Source organism: Rhineura floridana, chromosome 2 (genome assembly GCF_030035675.1).
Source record: "Rhineura floridana isolate rRhiFlo1 chromosome 2, rRhiFlo1.hap2, whole genome shotgun sequence".
NCBI classification, from domain to species: Eukaryota; Metazoa; Chordata; class Lepidosauria; order Squamata; family Rhineuridae; genus Rhineura; species Rhineura floridana.
The window spans coordinates 139,576,361-139,600,026 of record NC_084481.1 but is presented as its reverse complement, the minus strand read 5'-3'; the positions used below and the strand labels follow the sequence as shown (position 1 = coordinate 139,600,026).

Below are 23,666 nucleotides of genomic sequence, written 5' to 3'. Positions count from 1 at the left end.
TGTGAGCGAAGTAAATTTTCCTATGATCACTATAAAAGAGTAAGCCGCTTTTGGTTTTGTTTTATTATCATTTCTGTGGTGTTACCCTGCTGTGTCAGTGTTCTGTCTATCTTAGATGTTGGAATTCAGTTTCCGTTTTGTTGTGACTTCTTGTCTATGAGCTGTTCAGATAAGTCCTTTTCCCGTTTGTTTTACAGGAATAATACTTAAGGTCTCTAAACCCACATTTAAAGCATATAAACTGTACTGTAAGGGAAATGTCAGAGGAGGGGCTTCCAGGACCAGCCTTATCATTGGGCAGAGTGAGGTAGCTGCTTCAGGCAGCTGATTTGGGGCATCATGACAGGGCAGCAAATTTTGAGTTATTTAATTTATTATTGTAGTTGCATTTGTACTTTGAGGCAGGGGGAGTGGGATTTGTGGGATTTGGGATTTTCTGCCTCATCTGGCAAAATAACTTGAATAGCTTTGGGTTATTCACCATTATCTACAGGGAAAGCACCACTGACTCTTCCTCAGACAATAGAATGTTTTGGGCTGGCCCTGAGGGCAGAAAAAAATCTGTCAGACATTTAAATACATTGGTGCTACTGGCTCAAGGCATGTACTCCACCTATATCTATGGACAAGTTTTTATTTCTGACTCCCTATTTTGCATTTTTTTCTTAAGAAAAAAAGTTTAGCGTGTGAACATTTCCCCGCTACATACAGGAATTGCTTATTCAGTTAGTAAATCCTCTACATGCGTTTTAGTTGCAGTTATTCTATAATAAGTATAATGTGTATTTTGAGAAATAGACACTGTTAAAATATTACAAAATTTGAAAAGAAATGAAACTCCTAGTAGGAAAAAAAGAAAAAGAGGAGGTATACATTTAAAAATGACTAAGATTTCAAAAAAGATAGAGGGACTGTTATTTCTGTATGCTAACACTCCTGCTTCAGAAGGTTGTGCAGGGAAGGCAATTGGAGAGTTGAGTAAATCAGTGCAGTATATGGCAGGCACAAAGTGTTTAGTTTGGGATGTGGGCTGAGTGTTCAGGAAATGGTCTTTGGTATTAAGAATAGTGGGAGTACATAAGAGTCCAATTTTGTTGGGGGAATAATTTTGGGGCAGATACGCATTGCAGCAAGAAAGGCCACATTATCCAATTGTGTTGAACTGTTGGGAATAATGACTGATTTCATAAAGATACATCTGCATGGAGATTTGAAGTTTGTTCAGAGGTGCATCTAATGCCTTCATATAGCACATGTGCTGGGATCTTTTTGTCTAAGTGCCTAGAAGTGTTTTGCTGTCTTCTAGGAGTGGAATTTGCAACTCTGATCTAGCACAACCGATATGATTTTATTTTAACTTTTTGCCAGTGTTTTACTGTTACTAAAATTGTGAGAATGCAAAAGGTGCTAGCCTATATATTTTTGAATACTTTCAAGTGACAATACTTTCACTTGACTTTTTTCAAACGTAATTAAAAACTTGTTAATTAAATAAGTTTAAACAAAATAAATTTTACAAAATTAAGAACTAATCCAACAGATACAGCACAGTAATTTATTATAATTATATCCCATCCTTCCTCAATGGTTGTCTTGTTTAGTGGAGGACAGTTAGCATGGGGAAAGTCTCCTAAACCAATTTCAGGAGAAGGGGCCTCTCCCCTCAGTCCCTAGCCTTCCTGCCTTTGTCACAGGGAAACAGGCTCTGACAGGGGGTTGAGAGAAAAAGCTCCCTCCTCTGAATCCTGGATTAGGAGACTACCTAATCTTTTAGGTTCTTTCCCCCATGGAAGCTGCCCTTCTTCCTCTTGAGACAAACGGAAACTCACTAGTAAGGGCAGAATTTATGTCTTTCCCTTCCCTCTTTCCTTGCAACAACCCTGTGAAGTAGGTCAGGCTCAGAGGTAGTGACTGGTCCAAGATCACTCAGTGAGCTTCATTGTGACTGAATGGTTATTTGAACTTTGGTATACCAGGTCCTAATCCAACATTCTAACCACTACTTACACTAGCTCAAATAAGAGGTCAACTGATAAAACATTGGCATTGAAATGTGATTCAGTGGCAAGGTATTTACAAGTAAAAATACCAAATGACATCACTTTAAAATAGGAGTTGAGTTCAGCCTCCTGAGAATTATATAGAGACAATTTAGAGTGAAAAGAGTTGTGGCGTGACATCTGTAGCGGCAGAACTTGCTAGCAATAGTGGGTGTGAGTTAAGATGCAGTCTCCCCCCTCTCTCCCTTTTTAAACTTTCCTTTTAGGTAAATTTGGTTTTGACCAGGGCTCCATTTACACTTGCACTTTATTTTGCACTTGGGATTGTGACAAGCAGTAAATGTGAATGTTCCTGTGAGGATCACCTCAGAGTGCTGATTCTAAGTTTAAGTTAAGTGTGATTCTCAACAGTCCCTTGTGGTTTTAGATAGCAGTATGAGAAGCACTGCATTTTAACACTTGCTTTTTTTGTGGTGCATTTGCTCGGGCTAACTTTGTCAGACAATAATGAACACAGCACACTCTTAGGTCAGTTCTAACTATGGTATTTGCTTTCCAAAATACAGTGTTCAGCTGTTACTGTGGTATCTCCTTGAGTCATTCTCATGAGTGTCTGATTCACAAAGATCTTTTCAAAAGAAAATGGTCAGAAGGATAGCAGAAAATGCTTGTTTTGTTAGTAACTGGAAATGAGAACTAAAAAGAGAAATTAGATGTTTTAGTATAGATAGTAGTTGTGTTTGACAATTAAAAATGTCCAAGACAGCTTCTAAATGCACTTTTGCTTGGCACATATATGTCATTCTCATCTGTAACCTTATTTAGTCTTGCTTTATTTATTTATTAAAAATAGTTATAACCTGGCCCTCATATATATGGATACAAGGGTAAGGTACGGTACATAATATAAACAGCCTATACAATAAAATTCTGAAACAATAAAACATTACAGCGGAATAAATATGGTCAGCTAAACACAAAATAACGGCAGCAGAGTCAATCAAACGGTAAAAACTTTACAATGCTTGGGCAAATAAATAAGTCTTGACCTGGCACTGAAATGATAACAATGTCAGCATCAGTCACACTACTGAGGGGAAGGCATTTCACAGATAGGCACCACCACAGAGAAGGTTCTCTCTTGTGTCACTATATAATGTACTTATCCTAACGATAGGTCCCCTTAATAGGCTATCTCTTCAAAACAATATTTTTAGATATATTTTATTGTATTTACTCTCTCTCTTGTGGATATAGTATTGCCTTCTGATAATGTCACATGGACAGGTCTGTGGACGGGCAAAGACATAATGTGCAAGCATAATTAAACTATCATGCCATACGATTGCATGCTTCCTCCTGCTCTGCCTCCTTTTGGGACTGCAATTTTTCCCTGGAAAGTCTAACCATACTTAACCACTATGTAGGTAGTGGTGTTAACCACAGTTAATGCAGGAAGTGAAACCATGGGTTAAAGTTGGTTTATAGCTGTACCATGGTTAAGCAATTAGGAGTGTTACATATGCACTAGTCTTCCATGTGTGTTTTTGTACTAAGTATTAGGACGTTGCAAGCATCTAATGGTTAGCCTTGCCAATTGAGACTTTTATCTTTTAATTGGGAGAAACATAAATAATGGGCTCAATTAAGCGCCTGCAATTAATCCAGTGAGACTTGTGAATGTAAATTTTAGATTACTGAGCACAGTTGTGCTTAATCTGAAATGGAGGCAATGGAGGTGGAAATATTTGCTTTCTTTCACCCTTGATATTTATGCTAAATCTTCTGGAATAGGTTCCCAGAGTATTCTTTTCAACTTCCTGACTTCATTAAATCATTTTTAGAATATTGACAGAAGAGCAACATTGACCCTTGAGATTTAATAAATACCTGCTGGTAAGTGATAGATAGCCATTTGCTTAGGAAAGGGTAGTGCAATGCAGAAGCTGTTGTATTTAGGCAGAGTGATTTAACTGTGTGTAACCCCTTTCAGACTCTGCCATTCATTCTCCCCATTGAGTGGGAGGATTCCAAAGCTGTGTGTAAAGCACATAGGTAGGCACTGCACATCTCCAGTAGTCCTTGCCGTATTGGAGCTTTTCCTTTACCCCTCACCCCCTCCCAGGATAATTAACGACTGGCACCTTACTAGTAATATATTTAAACTGTGAAAACAATATTAATATTGTAAGATCTGTTGGCACTCTGACAGTGCAGGAAGCTTCTAACTATCTTAAAAAGTGGTCTGAAAATGAAATATTATCAGTATAGGTTGAAGGTTGTAATATTACTATTGTGGAGAACTGTTGTTGACTGCCGTAAAAAATGTATTTTGAACCAGGATCCCATTGGATATTTACTGAAGTAAAACCATGGTTTGGTAGGTCTCCCCACTCAAGCTCTTCGTCCACCAAGCAATGCATATTGCCTAAGTGGACCCCTTGCCCAGTTATCATGTCACTCTTTAAAGCTTTCAAGAAAATGAAGTTTAGCTCAACACTTGATTAATGAGCTTGTCAGCTTTTTGAAACTAAGGGTAAATAAATGTGCTACGTTTTTAACAAAATTTCCATTGGAACTTTTGTATGTAGTATAAGAGAGCCCTTTGTGTACTGAATAAATTCAGTTCACCCGTCATAACCAGTTCAGTGTTCTAGGCCCTGCTAAAGTTGTGTGTGAGAGTGACAGCCAAAGCTTTTGACAAGGCTGCATGTTTGACAACCACACTTGCATATTTTCCCCAGCTTGTGTTTTTAAGCTTCCAAATTTTACAATATAGTTGTTTCGTTAGGTCCTACTCTTGGTTTTTTTTACAGGCAGTGTCCTGTTTGTATTGACTTTACAAGGTCACCAGTCAGAACTTTGACTGCTCTGTCTTTATGCAGTGAACTGAAAAATGCTGGGTTATATTTGCAAAAACAATATTGACCTGGCACACCCCTAATTCAAACCTAGAGTATGAAAAGGGTGTGCGTGGAACTCTTCCCCCCCCATAGATTGCTTTCTTCATATATGTGTTGGAGACAACTGTTGTGATTTAATAACAGTTCTTCCATCCCCAGAAATGTGTATTTTGGCATGATATATGAAGGGAAGGTCCTTATTAGATGGCAGCAGTCATGTAGAATGAGTGGCAGAGAGTCCAGTTTTTAACAGCCAAAGGAGTACGGGTAAACCCTTATCCTTGGTCATTAATTATAACTCTTCTCCTCATGTGCTTTTCCCACCATCCAAGGTCAATTCCAGTAACAGAAGAACATAGAAATGCACCTTATACCCAGTCAGACCATTGGTCTACACTGGCAGCAACTCTCCAAGATTTCAGACAGGGGTCTATCCCAACCCTACCTGGATATGCCAGGGATTGAACTTAGGGTCTTCTGCAGAGAAAGCCAATGCTCTGCCACTGAGCTAGGGCCTTACCTAAGAGCTTGGTTGAAATAGAGGAAAGCACCTGAGGTGGTGGAAAGAAGCTATGGAATGGTAAACCATAGGTGGGAACTGCCACTGTCATGTTTAGTTTGGCCCTCATGAGCAGGGTACATGCTTTGCCTGGAGAAAGATTTAATACCTAGCATACTCAGTTAGAAGAACCTCTGGTAGAAGGGCTGGAGAAAGCCCCTGCCTGAGACTTTGGACTGTACTGCCCATCAAGAGTGGACAGTTCCGGGGCAGATGAAGTCATGGTTTGATTCGTTATAACGGAGTTTCATATGTTCAAGTTCTCTGCAGCTTCAGAGGTTTTTCCTAAACGCGGTACAAGGTGTCCATACATTATTTTATGTCTTGTTAAAGATGGATTGTTGTTGTTATGTGCCTTCAAGTCAATTACGACTTATGGCAACCCTATGAATCAGTGACCTCCAAGAGCATCTGTCATGAACCACCCCGTTCAGATCTTGTAAGTTCAGGTCTGTGGCTTCCTTTACGGAATCAGTCCATCTCTTGTTTGACCTTCCTCTTTTTCTACTTCCTTCTGTTTTTCCCAGCATTATGGTCTTTTCTAGTGAATCATGTCTTCTCATGATGTGTCCAAAGTATGATAACCTCAGTTTCATCATTTTAGCTTCTAGTAACAGTTCTGGTTTAATTTGTTCTAGCACCCAATTATTTGTCTTTTTCACAGTCCATGGTATGTGCAAAGATATATTATGCATACTACGTTCAAGATCAAAGGCCCTCCTCCGGGTGCCTACTCCAAGGGAAGCTTGGAGGATGGCAACAAGGGAGAGGGCCTTCTCAGTGGTGGCCCCCAAATTATGGAATGATCTCCCTGACGAGGTGTGCCTGGTGCCAACACTGTTATCTTTTCGGCGCCAGGTCAAGACTTTCCTCTTCTCCCAGGCATTTTAACATGTGTTTTAAATTGTTTTTATATTGCTTTAAATTTTAAAATTGTGTTTTAAATTGTTTTTAAAATATGTGTTTTAAATTGTATATTTGTTTTAATGTTTTTGATTGCTGTAAACCACCCAGAGAGCTTCGGCTATGGGGTGGTATACAAGTGCAATAAATAAATAAATAAATATTATTATTTAATTCTAGAAAACAGTCATAGCATAATCTTTGCAGTTCTGTCACTGTGTCCATATGTTCATTGGTCTTTTCAGCCACTTGAATCTGTCAGTTGCTATGTAGATTTTGAATGGTCTACAGGGGATGAGGAGAAAGCATTGATTATGTAAATAGCACTTTTCTCAAATAACTGGACCAGGGCTAGATTGGTGAACATCCCAGATCTTGCAAAACTAGGGGAAGCTGAAGATGACAGTTCCGACCTCAAGCAGTCTCTTTCCTATACTCAGCAAGGTTTCATTCATTAATTTAATGTATGCTAGGAGAATTAGCATTGAATACAAAGTAAGGAGTTATTACAAATGATCAATTATCTTGGTAATTTAGCATTCATAGAATTGTGCTATAAAGCAAAAACACAGACTACATCTCTTCTTTCCATTACATACCCTGTAATTCTATTAGATTCAAATATGCATATGGTTGAATTGTGTTGTCTTCAGGAAATGGATGATATTAATAACATTTTTCATTTTCAAAGGTGTCAAAAAATAGTGTTTTGCCATCCTGTTTCTAAATTCTATCAGCTCATATCTAGCCCTTTTTAAACAATGCTCCTTTCAGCTAAAATGTTGTGCTTTCAGTACCTATCTGAGATTGTAACGAAAAGACAGAGACGTTTGTTGTAATTCTGTCCACTATTTTATTAATAGCAATTGGCATTGCATTTAGTTTCTACTTTCTGTGCACTAAAGAATAGGACTGTCCCAGAATGAAGTCAATGTGGTCTAACAAGAGGATGGTTTGCTTAACGCTAATGGGGGGGGGGATTTACAATTATTAAAATATAGCAGTGACAAAGTAAAATGGCCTGCTAAACATCATTCATGCATTTTCTTACATTATTATTTGGACAACATTTTTCAATGAATACTTAAACTGTCATTTTAAATGCTCCAATGCATCGTAAGCCATAGTTTGTTTATAACTATGGCTTTTACTGTTACATGCAAACAAGGTCAGCGTACCCAGGAAGGCTGACTTTTTCTTCAAATAGTTGTGTTTAAGAGCAATATTCTTTGTTTATTGAAAATGTTGGCTCCATAAAAGTGCTTATGCAGCATTTAATACAACCCTGGAAGGATCAGAGATCTTGTTTATAATCTATACATGCTTTTTCTCAAAGCTTAATTCTTAAAAAGAAGCCAACAAAAGATTTATATTCGACTTGCAGGAAAGAATTATTGTAGAAAACTATTCAGGTCATTTCACTGAAGCAAATGGATGTCTTTAATATACTGGATGTCTTAAAATGTAACACAATGGGAATATAACTTTGATATGAATATTATCAAAGTGGGAAGGAAACTTTCCAATTTGTATGTACAATTCTTCACAGCTTGGAAAAGTTACTTTTTTGAACTACAACTCCCATCAGCCCAATCCAGTGGCCTTGGAAAAGTTACTTTTTTGAACTACAACTCCCATCAGCCTCAGCCAGCATGGCCACTGGATTGGGCTGATGGGAGTTGTAGTTCAAAAAAGTAACTTTTCCAAGCTCTGCAATTCTTTCATAGAAAGATCACGAAGTACATTCTGGATCGATCGATCTATCTATCTATCTATCTATCTATCTGTCTGTCTGTCTGTCTGTCCGTCCGTCCGTCCGTCCGTCCGTCCGTCCGTCTGTTTTAAAAAAATCCTTTAAAAACAATATTAGATTTTCCAGCAGAGATATCTTCCATAAGAATGTGATTATATTTCGGGATGAAAGCAATGTGTGTTTCACAAATTTCTTTGACATACCAATTTTGGAACTGTTGTGAGCTGGCACTTTGCAATAAGGAGAACGTTTCATATGTAAAGTGAATAGCAACATCATTTATGTTTCTTGCTAGCTGCATTCAAGAGGGATTTATCTGTTTAAATAAAGCTAATTGATTTCCCAAATGCTATGGATCAGTAACATTTACAAAACTTGGTATGTAAAAATGTATGATGTTTGCTATAGAAAATATCTTTTAGTTTTTCTCAGTACAGTACTAGGACGTTGAATTCTTTAGCATAAATAGAGAAATTCAGCAGAGACTCTCTTGCAGACTGTTTAGTTCCATGTCTGATAACCCATTCAGGCTGTAGCATGTTTAGGAGCGTTCTTTAGTTTCCTTCAGCTCTGATGTCAAATTTCTCTATACAAGAAAGAGCTGCTATAATAAGCTGAATACTTGGTTAGCACAATGCCTTGAATTTTAATGTTGCTAACTTTGTCTCAAACAGCTCAAGAAAAAGAAGAGAAACGCTCTATTCCAGGGATTGCAAACCTTATTGGTTGGCTTTAGCTAGTTTACTTGATAAAATTATGGTTGAAAAAGCAAATTAGATGTGGTATATAGCTTTTAATCCCCTCTCTCATTTTTACAGATTTATACAGACTGGGCCAATCACTATCTAGCAAAATCTGGCCATAAGCGTTTGATAAAGGATCTGCAACAAGATGTGACCGATGGAGTTTTACTGGCTGAAATCATCCAGGTGGTAGGTAAGTAAGTTTGCCTTTCATTATATCATAGTCACAATAGTCTGGTCAGGATCACGTTTTCTGTGAAAAAGAAAATATGTTTAATTAAAACTTTGCACAGCCAAAACAGCCCATTTGAAGGTGGTTTGCAACATAAAATCATAATAAAACAGGATAGAAAGTCAAATGCAATGATTTATTATTATTATTAACAACAACAACAACAACAACTTAAAAACAATACCTTCTACAATCAGCAGTAAATATATATATGTGAAGCTATGAACACACATGCTGTAATAGTTTGATTTCTAAAAACTCCATCGAAATGGTTTGTGGTAATTTTTTGTTCCTGATAAGATATCCTGTCAAAGCAATATCATGAGAACAGCTAGAGCCAAGAAGAAGCTGATGACAAACTTTCTAATAGTCACAATGGACATTTCAGTAACCCCTGTTACATGTTCCCTTTTTATTTTTTTGTCTTTTCTTTTTGATTAATATTGAAATATTTTATGAGTTAGCTAAGCTCAGTTTTCCCTAGTTATGGATCTAGTCTTTATGAATAGAATTTCATATTGTGAACTTGCTTTGAGATGCTTTATAGGAAGTGATTAATAAGTGTAAGAATAAGAAGCAAATGAAAATTTAAAATTGTTATCAGCTTTACAAAAATAAATGGGTTCTTTGCAAAACAAATTTAAAACTGAGAGATTATATAAGTCAAAATCAAGATCTAAGTACAAACATCAGTATATCCTTGGACTCATCATATACTGTTGAAAATATAAGTTTCTAATGCTGCAGTCCTATACATGCTTACCTAGGAATAAGTCCCGCTGAATTCATTGGCACTTCCGAGTAGTTGTGCATAGGATTGCTGGTTCACAAATGCATGTTCATCACTCTCACCATCAATCAAAGAATGAACATACCAGACAGAACTGAGTCTGAATCCTAGCAAGATGGAGGCACTGTGGGTTTGTGGTTCCCGAGTTTGGATAATTGGTCAATTGTCTGCTTTGGATGGGGTTGTACTCCCTCTGAAAGAGCAGTCTGGGGATGCTTTTGGATCCATCTTTGTTGCTAGGGGTTCAGTTGACCTCAGTGGCTAGGAGTGCCTTTTTCCAGCTTCGGTTGGTAAGACAGCTGCGACTGTTTCTGGACTGGGATAGCCTGACCACTGTTGTCCATGCACTGGTAACCTTACAGTTTGGATTTCTGTAATGCACGCTGTGTGGGGCTGCCCTTGAGGTTGATCCAGAAGCTGCAGCTGGTGCAAAATGTGGTGGCACGACTGTTCACTGGGGCAGGGTATCATTAACATGTTACCCCACTTCTGAAAGAATCGTACTGGCTGCCCATTAGCTACTGGCCAAGTTCAAGGTTCTGGTTTTGGTGTACAAAGCCCTATGCAGCTTGGGACCAGGATACCTGAAAGATTGTCTTACCCCTTATATACCCAGTAGATCACTGCATTCTGCAGGTGAGGGCGTCCTGCAGATACCATCTTATCAAGAGATCCATTCCGCGCAACATAGGAAGTGGACCTTCAGTGTTGTGGAACCGACACTTTGGAATTCCCTCCCCTTAAATATTAAACAGGCACCATCTCTTATTTTTCAGTGCCTACTGAAGACCTTCCTCTTTCAACAAGCCTTTTAAGTAGAGACCTTACCCCAGTCTGTGTCTGTGTTGGGATTATTTTTTTAGATGTTTTAAAAGTTGTTTAAAAAAGATGTTTTTAAGATGTTTTGTTTTAATATTTATTTATTTATTTATTTAATTAATTTGTATCCCGCCCTTCCTCCTAGCAGGAGCCCAGGGCGGCAAACAAAGCACTAAAACACTTTAAAACATCATAAAAACAGATCTTAAAATACATTAAAACAAAACAGCATTAAAAACATTTTTAAAAACAACCTTAAAAAGGGTTAAAAACATTATTAAAAAAACATATTAAACAATTCTGACACAGATGCAGACTGGGATAAGGTCTCAACTTAAAAGGCTTGTTGAAAGAGGAAAGTCTTCAAAAGGTGCCGAAAAGCGCCTGCCTAATATTCAAAGGGAGGGAAATCCACAAGGTAGGTGCCGCCACACTATATTGTGCAGAACGAACCTCCTGATAAGATGGTATCTGCAGGAGGCCCTCACTTGCAGAGCGCAGTAATCTACTGGGTATATAAGGGGTAAGACGGTCTTTCAGGTATCCTGGTCCCGAGCTATATAGGGCTTTGTACACCAAAACTAGAACCTTGAACTTGGCCCGGTAGCAAATGGGCAATTCTTTCAGCAGCGGGGTGAAATGTTGGCGATATCCTGCCCCAGTGAGCAATCTCGCTGCCGCATTTTGCACCAGCTGCAGCTTCCGGACCAACCTCAAGGGCAGCCCCACATAGAGCGCATTACAGTAATCCAGCCTAGAGGTTACCAGTGCGTGGACAACAGTGGTCAGGCTATCCTGGTCAGAAATGGCCACAGCTGTCTCATCAGCCAAAGCTGGTAAAAGGCACTCCTAGCCACGGAGGTCACCTGGGCCTCTAGTGACAAAGATGGATCCTGGAGCACCCCCAGACTACGAACCTGATCTTTCAGAGGGAGTACAACCCCATCCAAAGCAGGTAACTGACCTATTATCCAAACTTGGGAACCACCAACCCACAGCATCTCCGTCTTGGTAGGATTCAGACTCAGTTTATTGGCCCTCATCCAGCCCACCACCAAGTCCAGGCAGCGGTCCAGGGCTTGCATGGCCTCTCCCGATTCAGATGTTTCGGAGAAATACAGCTGGGTATCATCAGCATATTGCTGACACCTCGCCCCAAAGCTTTGGATGACTGCTCCCAAGGGCTTCATATAGATGTTAAACGGCATGGGGTAGAAGATGGTACCCTGCGGCACCCCACAGCACAGCTGCCAGGGGGGCGAAAGACAGTCACCCAATGCTATTCTCTGAGAATGACCTTGGAGATAGGATCGGAACCACTGTAAAACAGTGCCTCCAATAACCATCTCACCAAGTTGGCCCAGAAGGATACCATGGTTAATGGTATCAAAAGCCGCTGAGAGATCAAGTAAGAACAACAGGGTCGCACTCCCCCTGTCCTCCCGATAAAGGTCATCCATCAGGGCGACCAAGGCCGATTCAGTCCCATAACCAGGCCTGAACCCAGACTGGGATGGGTCAAGATAATCTGTTTCATCCAAGAGTACTTGCAGTTGCTGCGCCACAACCCTCTCAATCACCTTCCCTAAGAAGGGGGTATTTGCAACCGGTTGGTAGTTGTCACAAACCAATGCGTCCAGGGTGGGCTTTTTCAGGAGTGGTCGAATCACCGCCTCAAGAGGTGGCTGGAACCACTCCCTCTCGCAATGATGTGTTGGGCACACCCTGGATCCACTCAGTCAGACCCCCTCGGCAAGCTTTAATAAGCCAAGAAGGACAAGGGTCGAGAGGACATGTTGCTGGCCGCATCATCGCAAGCACCTTGTCCATGTCATCAGGCCGCATCAGCTGAAACCGTTCCCAAGAAGTTGCAGCAGATGTTGCACTGGACACGTCATTGGGGACTACAGTAGATGTGGATGGGGCATCAAGACTGCTACATAGACGAACAACTTTACCCTCAAAATGCCTTTCAAACAATTCACAGTGGGCCTCTGAAGGGTCTAAGACTGCATTTCCTGGAGTTGATGCCAACAGACCCCTGACAATATGGAAAAGCTCCACCGGATGGCTACTTGAGGATGCGATGGTGGCAGAGAAGTGGGCCTCCTTCACCGCCCTCACTGCCACACAATAGGCACGGTTGTGATGTTTTACTCATGCTCTATCAGCCTCACAGCACTTTTGCCAGACCAGTGTGTCAAGTTAATTATTTCTTTTAGTGATTCATTCATATCATATTGTCACCCACATGGATGGAATAGTAGTGAACTAAACACTCAAGAAAGTCCATTAGTACAAATTAGAGTGAACAAGTGAAGAACTTTGACATGTGACATTTTCTTCGCAAAGGACTAGGAGAGACGTACCATGTCTTCATTGGTGAGAAGCTTCAGGGGTGGTCCATCCTTAACTTCATTCACTTCCTTTCTTTCACAGTGCCTGAGCATGGTTGACATATATACAATTTCATCATCAATAGTGCTTTAACTATTCTGTTCCCCTCACTGACAGCTTTTTAATCTATGAATATCTAACTGATTAATTTACACATTCCTAATACTGTTTTATAACAAACGCTTATGCACACACAGAAATACAGATAACTATGTCTTCAAAAGAATAATCTCAGTAGACAGTATTGGAACCTGTGGTTTTTAACTAGTTCATAGAAGAGCTACAGCAATGAAGAAGCCAAGTTTGCTGATGACACAAAATTGTTCAGGGTGCTCAAAACACAAAGGGTTTGAGAGGAGCTCCGCAAGGTTACCTCCACACTGGTTGAATGGGCATTAAAATGGCAACTGTGATTCAGTGTAGGCAAGTGTAAAGTGATGTACATTGGGGCAAAACCCCCCTTAATTTCACATATACACTATTGGTATCTGAACTGATGATGACTGGCCAGGAATGAGACTTTGGAGTCATAGTAGATAGCTCGATGAAAATGTTGACCGAATGTGTGGCAGTTATATAAAAGATGGATCATTAGGAAAGGAAAATAAAACTGCCCATATCGTAATGCTGTTATTATACAGCCACAAAATAGTCAGACAGAATCAAGAGTTCAAAGTAAAAATAGAGAGAAAAACTTTTTTGGACTTTTTCCTCATAATCTATTGAAATTCATTAAAATCAGCCGTGTTCACAGAGTACCTGTAATCCTATTACTGACCTTGCCCCATACTCTGGCCTTCACCTTCTGCAGTTTAAAAGATGAAAAAAAAATGCCTGGCTGATTTTTAATTAATTTCAGAAATTTAACATTGACATCTATTATAGGATTGGGCATGCTCAGTAAGAATTGTCAGTGTTCTAAAAGCCAGACTCACAGCTGCTGGGCTTGTCTAATCGGGGCCACACCCACCCCAGATCTTTATTTCACTTGAGACAGTCATGGCATCCCCCAAAGAATCCTGGGAACTGTAGTTTGTGAAGGGTGTTGAGAGGAGACTCCTATTCCTCTGAGAGAGCTCCAGTGGTCAGAGTGGTTTAACAGTCAGCTGCTCTGATTGTAGCTCTGTGAGGGGAATAGAGCATCTCCTAGCAACTCTCAGCACCCTTCACTAACTATACTTTTTGTGCTTTTGTTTGCCACCCTGGGATCCTGCTGGGAGGAAGGGTGGGATATAAATCAAATAATAATAATAAATACACTTCTAGGATTCTTTGGGAGAAGGCATGACTGTGTAAAGCAGAATAAAGATCTGGTGTGGATGTGGCCAGGGGCAACTTTGGTTTAAATTTGGGTGGGAGGCTATGTGTGCCTGCTGTAGAATAAAAAGGTGGGGGGAACCCTGAAAAAGAATGATACTGTTCACAATGTTTCCTTTCGGAAAGGAAAGGGGCTTCCTCTCTGCCCAGTGCCCATCCACCCAATCTCCTCCCCTCCCCCTCCCTCTCCCTCCCCTTCCTGCCTTCCTCCTCCCCTCCCTGCCCCTCCCCCAGGTCAGTTTCACCTATCTTAAGCATGATTGCACAGGAGGAAATCCCACTGAACTCAAAAAGTTGCAAATGATCAAACCTGCCCTCCCCTCCCCCTCCTATCCCCATCCTCTTGCCCCTTCCCTCCCCCTTCCTTCACCCCGTTCCTCTCCCTCATGCCCTTCCAATTCCCTCCTCCTCCGTCTTCCTCCTTCCCCTTCCCTCCCCCTTCCCCCTCCTCCCTGTCAGTTTTACCTATCCTAAGCATAATTGCAGGGGTGTAAATCCCACTAACTCAATAAGCATGCACATGATCAATCCATTCTTAGCAAACGTGCACAGGATCCCATTTCTTACCTCCCAGATTAAAAAGCAGAGAAATTCACTAATAGACAAAAAACTTTGCAGTATCTATAGCCAACAAATATTTCTATCAAACTTTAAGAAGCAGGGAAACTGGGCAGCTATAGTGAATGCACCAGGGGAGCAGCAGATCTGACTTCTCTCTGAGATATTGTACTGTCTTATCAATTTGTCAACATGCAAACACAATTTGGGTTGGTCTTTCACAGTCCAATCCACTTGCTGTGTAGCTTGGAAGAATTTGGTAACATATGCCTCTGGGCATATGGTGAGTGGTGGCAACACCTGCCATCTCCAAAGATTGAGAATTACATTTTTGTATGTTTGTTGGTGTTTTTCTTACTTGGCTTCTTTTCTGTGTTACTTCTGTTTCTACTAAGAATCTAACATAGAAAAGTATATTTCTCTCATTATTCAACCTAGAAATCTGTGTCAAATTAATTTTATTAATTTCAAATCCTTTTTATTGGTCAATGCCATATGATGGTGAAGACAGCCTTTTGTGTTTCAAACTGGAGGCTATGCTCTATTTCTATTTTGGGCACATTAACAGTTGAATCTGAAACTGCAGTTTGATGTAAAATCAGACTGATTAAAATGTGTTGCTACTTAAGCAATGACTCTAGCTCAGGCTTTCCCAACCGGTGTGCCTCAGATGTTGTTGGACCACAACACCCATCAGCCTCAGCCATTGGCAATGCTGGCTGAGGCTGATGGGAGTTGTGGTCCAACATCTGGAGGCACACTGGTTCGGAAAGGCTGCTCTAGCTGTTGGAAAAAACAAACTTGGCCTGCCCAAGATGCATGTTTTCAGTCTGCTATGCTTAAAACTACTCCACTTAAGGAAAGGTGAGCATGGTGAATTAAAAACATAGAGCACACCTAGAATTTTGCTAGAATATATTTCATTTCCCACTGTTTTATCTTGTGCAAACTGAGATGCTTCTCATGTCCACTGGAAACTATTCTGCAGAACAGTCAGTGCCATTATTCCACAATTGTTTTTGGAGCTTTTTTTTAGTGTTGCAAAGTGTTGCTGTACTTCATATATTCACAGCAACAGAAGCAAAAGAAAATGATTTACTATAGGAAATTTCACTAAAATTGCAAAGTAAAGCAAACATATTTAAAGTGACTATGTGAACTATATTAACTGTTTTAATATTGTTGCTTCCTCCCTGTTAAAACAAGATCAGCACAGCACGTGTCTTGTTTCTGTTATTTGGGCCGATTGCAGGTGTACTGTAAGGACAGAATATGGAGAAACCAGTTGGTTCCCAATCGGAAAGGGTGTGAGACAGGGGTGTATTTTATCACCCTACTTGTTCAATCTCTGCGCAGAACATATCATTCGGAAAGCGGGATTGGACCAAGATGAAGGAGGTGTGAAAATTGGAGGGAGAAATATCAGTAATTTATGCAGACGATGCTATAGTACTAGCAGAAACCAGTAATGATTTGAAATGAATGCTGATGAAAGTTAAAGAAGAAAGCACAAAAGAAGGTCTATAGCTGAACGTCAAAAAGCCTAAAGTAATGACAACAGAAGATTTATGTAAGTTTAAAGTTGACAGTGAGGACATTGAACTTGTGAAGGATCAATACCTTGGCACAGTCATTAACCAAAATGGAGACAATAGTCAAGAAATCAGAAGAAGGCTAGGACTGGGGAGGGCAGCTATAACTAGAAAAGGTCCTCAAATGCAAGGATGTATCACTGAACACTAAAGTCAGGATCATTCAGACCATGGTATTCCCGATCTCTATGTATGGATGTGAAAGTTGGACAGTGAAAAAAGTAGATAAGAGAAAAATCAACTCATTTGAAATGTGGTGTTGGAGGAGAGCTTTGCACATACCATGGACTGTGAAAAAGACAAATAATTGAGTGTTAGAACAAATTAAACCAGAACTATCACTAGAAACTATAATGATGAAACTGAGGTTATCATACTTTGGACACATAATGAGAAGACATGATTCACTAGAAATGACAATAATGCTAGGAAAAACAGAAGGGAGTAGAAAAAGAAGGTCAAACAAGAGATGGATTGATTCCATAAAGAAAGCCACAGACCTGAACTTACAAGCAAGGCCAGCCCCAGGCATGCTGGAACCCTTGGGCACCAGCATGCCCCGGGCCCCGGCACTTCCCTTCTGTGATTTGCGGCAGGATTGGTACAGCAGATTGCAGGGTGGGAGCTCCCAAGCTGCCTGCCATATCCCCACTCTACTTACCTTTCTCACTGCTGTTTTTTTGGCTGTGTGCACTGCGCGTGCAGAGTTGCCTCAATCAAGATGGCAGCTGAGGTTTCCCTGAGGGGCTGAAGCCTCTGCCACCATCTTGGTTGATGGCACGCATCGGAAGCTCCTGTCCTGCGATCACGGCAGCAATCCTTCAGTGGATTGCAGAAGGCGAGTGCAGGGCCCCCACTGTAGCTCCAGAGGCCCTCGGCCAGGGCCCCACCTGGCTGCCCTTTAGAGCCGGCTCTGCTTACAAGATCTGAACAGGGTGGTTCACGACAAATGCTATTGGAGGTCGTTGATTCATAGGGTCGCCATAAGTTGTTATCTACTTGAAGGCACATAACAACACCATATCTGAAAAACTATCTGAAAAAATCTCAAAGTGGTTTACAATAGAATACACAAGGTAGAATAAAAAAATCAATTTACAAAGCAAAATACATGAACAATATCCATATACATAAACACACTGTAAAAGCCAGAGTAGGCCACCCAAGTGCAAAAGTCCCAAAAGGGACCCAAGTGCAAAAGATTCAAACACTGAAATTCCTTGTATGGGCTTCAGGAAGAATGTATTTGCAGCTGATACTCTGAGCTTTGATAAACCAGGCAGGTGATAGGGATTTAGCGCCCATCGACAGCGCTAACATGATCAGGGAAAACGGGGTCCAAAAACTGTTTGTTCGCTGGGCTTCCATGGCGAGATGTCTTGGTTTCTCCATTGAGGGTGTGGCCTGCAAGGTCACACTCCAGTCACACCAATGTATCACCTTTTCCAGTCATCTTCTGCACTGACACCAACCAGCCCCCAACCGCGACCACCTGGGTTGACTCCTCATCCCACCCCACCGTCGTCGCCCAGGCGCAAGTCTTGGATGAGATGAAATGGCTGCTGGGTCCGGGGACTGCCACCACTGCCGCTTTACTAGGGAGATGCTGCGAGCTCTTTTGGGTGCGAGAAGCTGAGGAGCCGCATGGCCGCTGCACAGGTGTTACAGGCGGCCATAGGTAACTGTGTTACCTGCTTGAGTTCTCTTTCCCACTGTGGTGTATAAAAATGAACTTCTGAAATTAACGATTGCTCATGAGTGACCCACATATCACAGACACACTTTTTTCCACGTATATTATTAATTAATAATTAATTAATTTGTATCCTGCCCTTCCTCCCAGCAGGAGCCCAGGGCGGCAAACAAAGCACTCAAACACTTTAAAACATAATAAAAACAGATCTTAAAATACATTAAAACAAAACAGCATTAAAAACATTTTTTTAAAAAACCTTAAAAAGGGTTAAAAACATTACTAAAAAATATATTAAACAATTCTGACACAGATGCAGACTGGGATAGGTCTCAACTTAAAAGGCTTGTTGAAAGAGGAAAGTCTTCAAAAGGTGCCGAAAAGATAGCAGAGATGGCGCCTGCCTAATATTCAAAGGGAGGGATTTCCATAGGGTAGGTGCCACCACACTAAAGGTCTGTTTCCTATATTGTGCAGAACGAACCTCCTGATAAGATGGTATCTGCAGGAGGCCCTCACCTGCAGAGCGCAGTGATCGACTGGGCATATAAGGGGTAAGATGGTATTTCAGGTATCCTGGTCCTGAGCTGTATAGGACTTTGTACGCCAAAACTAGAACCTTGACCTTGACCCAGTAGCAAATGGGCAGCCAGTGCAACTGTTTCAGCAGTGGGGTGACATGTTGGCGATACCCTGCTCCAGTGAGCAGTCTCGCTGCTGCATTTTGCACCAGCTGCAGCTTCTGGACCAACCGCAAGGGCAGCCCCACATACAGCGCATTACAGTAATCCAGCCTAGAGGTTACCAGTGTGTGGACAACAGTGGTCAGGCTATCCCGGTCAAGAAACGGCCGCAGCTGTCTCACCAACCGAAGCTGGTAAAAGGCACTCCTAGCCACTGAGGTCACCTGGGCCTCTAGCGACAAAGATGGATCCAGGAGCACCCCAGGCTATGGACCTGCTGTTTCAGAGGGAGTACGACCCCATCCACAGCAGGCAACTGACCAATTATCCGAACTTGGGAACCACCAACCCACAGCACCTCCATCTTGCTGGGATTCAGACTCAGTTTATTGGCCCTCATCCAGCACACCACCAAGTCCAGGCAGCGGTCCAGGGCTTGCACGGCCTCTCCCGATTCAGATGTTACGGAAAAATACAGCTGGGTATCATCAGCATACTGCTGACACCTCGCCCAATGCTTTTGATGACTGCTCCCAAGGGCTTCATATAGATGATAAACAGCATGGGGGACAAGATTTTACCCTGCGGCACCCCACAGCACAGCTGCCAGGGGGGCGAAAGACAGTCACCCAATACTATTCTCTGAGAACGCCCCTGGAGATAGGATCGGAACCACTGTAAAACAGTGCCTCCAATACCCATCTCACCAAGTTGGCCCAGAAGGATACCATGGTCAATGGTATCAAAAGCCGCTGAGAGATCAAGTAAGAACAACAGGGTCGCACTCCCCCTGTCCTTCTCCCGATAAAGGTCATCCATTAGGGCGACCAAGGCCGATTCAGTCCCATAACCAGGCCTGAACCCAGACTGGGATGGGTTAAGACAATCTGTTTCATCCAAGAGTTCTTGCAATTGCTGCGCCACAACCCTCTCAATTACCTTCCCTAAGAAGGGGGTATTTGCAACCGGTCGGTAGTTGTCACAAACCAATGCGTCCAGGGTGGGCTTTTTCAGGAGTGGTCGAATCACCGCCTCAAGAGGTGGCTGGAACCACTCCCTCTCACAATGATGCGTTGGCCACACCCTGGATCCACTCAGTCAGACCCCCTCGGCAAGCTTTAATAAGCCAAGAAGGGCAACGGTCAAGAGGACACGTTGCTGGCCGCATCATCGCAAGCATCTTGTCCATGTCATCAGGCCGCATCAGCTGAAACCGTTCCCAAGAAGTTGCAGCAGATGTTGCACTGGACACCTCATTAGGGACTACAATAGATGTGGATGGGGCATCTTAGTACGGAGGAACATGGGTGATGCCACCCCAGTTTCAGTGGTTATGGGCAGAGGGAAATATAGCCATGGGGAGGTGGTGAATTACCCGAGAAGGCGAAGGCAAGGTTATCTGCGCCTTGTTCCTTGCTGCCACACCTCTCATGGTTTGGTTCCTCATTGCTCATCTCCTGTGCCCACTGGCCTGTGTGTGTTGTTGTGTAACGCCAGATCGGTACATAATAAGACCACTCATCGATGACTTGATTGTGGATGAAAGTGCCAATTTGGTGTGTATTACCGAGACCTGGGTGGGTGAGCTTGAAGGGGTTGATCTGACCCAGCTTTGCCCACCTGGATACTTGCTGCAGCACCAGCACAGGCTGCAGGGACGGGGGGGAGGAGTTGCTGTGGTCTACAGAACTTCCATCTCTGTCACCAGGAAACCACTCTGTCTTGGAGCTGGCTGTGAGGGCCTGCACCTGGTGTTGGGCCGAGGAGATAGTAAACTAGAGTTGCTGCTGGTGTACCATCCACCCTGCTTCCCAGCAGCTTCTCTGACCGAGCTGATGGGGGTCATTTCGGCTGTGGCGTTGGAGGAGCCCATTACGATAGTGCTGGGTGATTTCAATGTCCATGCTGAGGCTGCCTCTAGTGTTCCGGCTCGAGACTTCATGACTTCCATGACGACCATGGGGCTGTCTCAACTTGTTACTGGCCCAACACGTAGGGCAGGGCACACACTCGACTTGGTTTTTGCTCCAGATGGAGGAAGGGGTGGTCTGGAGATAGTGGGGGTGGATGTCACCCCATTGTCATGGTCAGATCAATTCCTGGTGAAGTTTAGACTTATGGCTCCAATCCTTCCTTGCAGGACTGGTGGACAGATTAAGATGGTCCGCCCCCGGAGCCTTATGGAATCCAGTGGATTCCTGAATGTCCTGGGGGAGTTCCCAGTAGATAGAGCAGGTGACCCTGTTGAAGCCTTTGTCACGCTGTGGAACAGTGAGGCGCGTCGGGCTCTCGACACAGTTGCCCCCGAGCACCCTCTCCGGCACTGGAGCCCAGCTTACACCTTGGTACACCAGTGAGCTAAGGGCAATGAAACAGGCTGGACGACGGCTAGAGCGCAAGTGGTGAAAGACGTGCTGTGAGGCTGATCGGGCACGATTAAAACATAACCGTGCCTACTGTGTGGCAGTGAGGGTGGTGAAGAAGGCCCACTTCTCTGCCTCCATCGCATCCTCAAGCAGCCGTCTGGTGGAGCTTTTCCGTATTGTCAGGGGTGTGTTGACATCAACTCCAGGAAATGAAGTCTTAGACCCTTTGGAGGCCCACTGTGAATTGTTTGCAAGGCACTTTGAGGGTAAAGTTGCTCATCTCCGTAGGAGTCTTGATGCCCCAATGTTTGTGTGTACACATACATAAACACACACAACAGCAGCAACAAAAGTACTTCCTTATAAAACATAATGTTGTTAAAAATGTATTTCAGGTACAGCAGTTCTGTACTAAAGCATGTATTTTCTCCATGCTTATGAGACTTTTACTAGGGGGTGCATCTGCTTCAGATGAAGCCTGAATCCAGAACTAAAGGGGCCAGCTTCGAAGTAATTTGGGCTTTGGCAGAGGTGAAGCAGGGCATCCTGAAAGCTGCTCAGTATCCTTCTGAAGCCTTAAATCTGCCTCGGATTTGAAAGACACAGAGTTAGACAGTTTCAGACTGTCTGTTAAAATTGTTACAACTCTCCCATAAAATGGCAGGCAGGTGGAGGAGAAAGGAGATAGATGTATTCTTGGGACTGACAGTTCTAGCTTCCAGCCAGGGAATAACTTTACTAGTTACCTTTTTACTTCCAATTACAATGTTTTCGAATGTGTCACGTCCTCTGCCTCAGTGTTCCAGTGTTGCCTGAGGAGGACTATTTTCAGATGATGCACCAGTTGTCTCACTCAAGGAGAAGTCCTCAGCTCCCTCTTCTACACTGCCTGCCTAGTGGGAGCTGCCCATGGTCCTGATTTGCCTTGCCTTACTTTGCACCAGACCTGACCTGGATTAGAAGAGGCTCTGCTATTTATTACCACATCCCCTGCAAGATTACTTACCAAGGACAACCATACTATGTGTGCCATGTTCATACAAATTCATCCAAAATCACAGATGGGTGTGTGTGTGTAAGAAAATCCACTCCTCTCCACAAATTAAAGGGATTTTGCATAAAACATCCTTCAGACATGTGCCTGAAATTTGGCAAGCTTGAGCATCTGACAAGGAGTAGCTAAGTCTGCAAATTTCATCTAATTCTGCCTATTACTTTTTTTATAGGTGTTGCTTAAACCCCACCACCACCTGAACATATTCCTATCACAACCCTCCCTGCACCTGTTTGGGCAGTCTTCATTCACTCAGAAAGTGATACTATTCCTGAAAATTTCATACAGTTCTGTTAAAAACAAGCAGCTGTTCATTTCCTCACATTAGTCAATGGGGAGGCCCATGAAACCTTGGATTTTCTAAAGCAAGAGATACCAAAGCTTCCCGAGCTGTCCGAGAACTGATCCACTTTCCGAACTGAATCTTGTCTTCCATATACATCAATAGTATTTACGCATGAAAAAGTAATAAAGACAGGAAAGTTATGTATTTTCAAGAGAGGGAACACTTGACTTAATTTTCCTTTTCTATTTCCTCTTCCCACTGCTGTAATAGAATTTGGGTCTAGTCATTAAAAGAACACTGAATCATTCATGCATATGATTCCACCAGCCACCATCCTTTTCCATTTAAAAGAACCCCCATGTTTAAACACACCTCCTATTTTAATCTTTTTTATATTGACACCAAAACGTTATAGTTGTTTGCTTCCCATAGTCTATCCTTAGGCAAAGTGAATCTCATTGTCACATTGGAAGTGATAATATACACCTGTGGTGATTTATAGCAGTTTTAGTATAGCTGATGAAACGGAAGCTACAACATCACAACTCACCCAGATAGGTAAAATGCAGTACACTTCAGAAGGATAGTGTAAGAGTCTTTTCTATCATTCCAGTTGCTTCAGTCTTGTCTGGTCTACATTTAGAAGCAAGTAGATATAGTACAGGAGTGCTACATATCTATCTATCTATCTATCTATCTATCTATCTATCTATCTATCTATCTATCTATCTATCTATCTATCTATCTATCTATCTATCTATCTATCTATCTATATACACACACACACATATATATATATACACACACACATATATATATATACACACACACATATATATATACACATATATATATATATACACACATATATATATCTACATACACATATATATATATACATACATATATATATATACATACATATATATATATATACATATATATATATACACACACACACACACACACACATATATATATATACATATATACATATATATGTATATATATATATATA

The 23,666-nt window shown here is 41.9% G+C and overlaps 1 protein-coding gene across 9 annotated transcripts in view; it reads left to right on the top strand.

The window, feature by feature from the left end:
• Nucleotides 1–23,666, top strand: part of NAV2 (neuron navigator 2) — a 444,626-nt gene that overhangs the window by 120,475 nt on the left and 300,485 nt on the right. For all 9 annotated transcript variants that reach the window (XM_061610652.1, XM_061610648.1, XM_061610646.1 and 6 more), the window contains exon 2: nucleotides 8,937–9,054. In XM_061610652.1, the coding sequence (XP_061466636.1) occupies nucleotides 8,937–9,054 (118 nt within the window). The remainder of the gene's footprint in view (nucleotides 1–8,936; nucleotides 9,055–23,666) is intronic.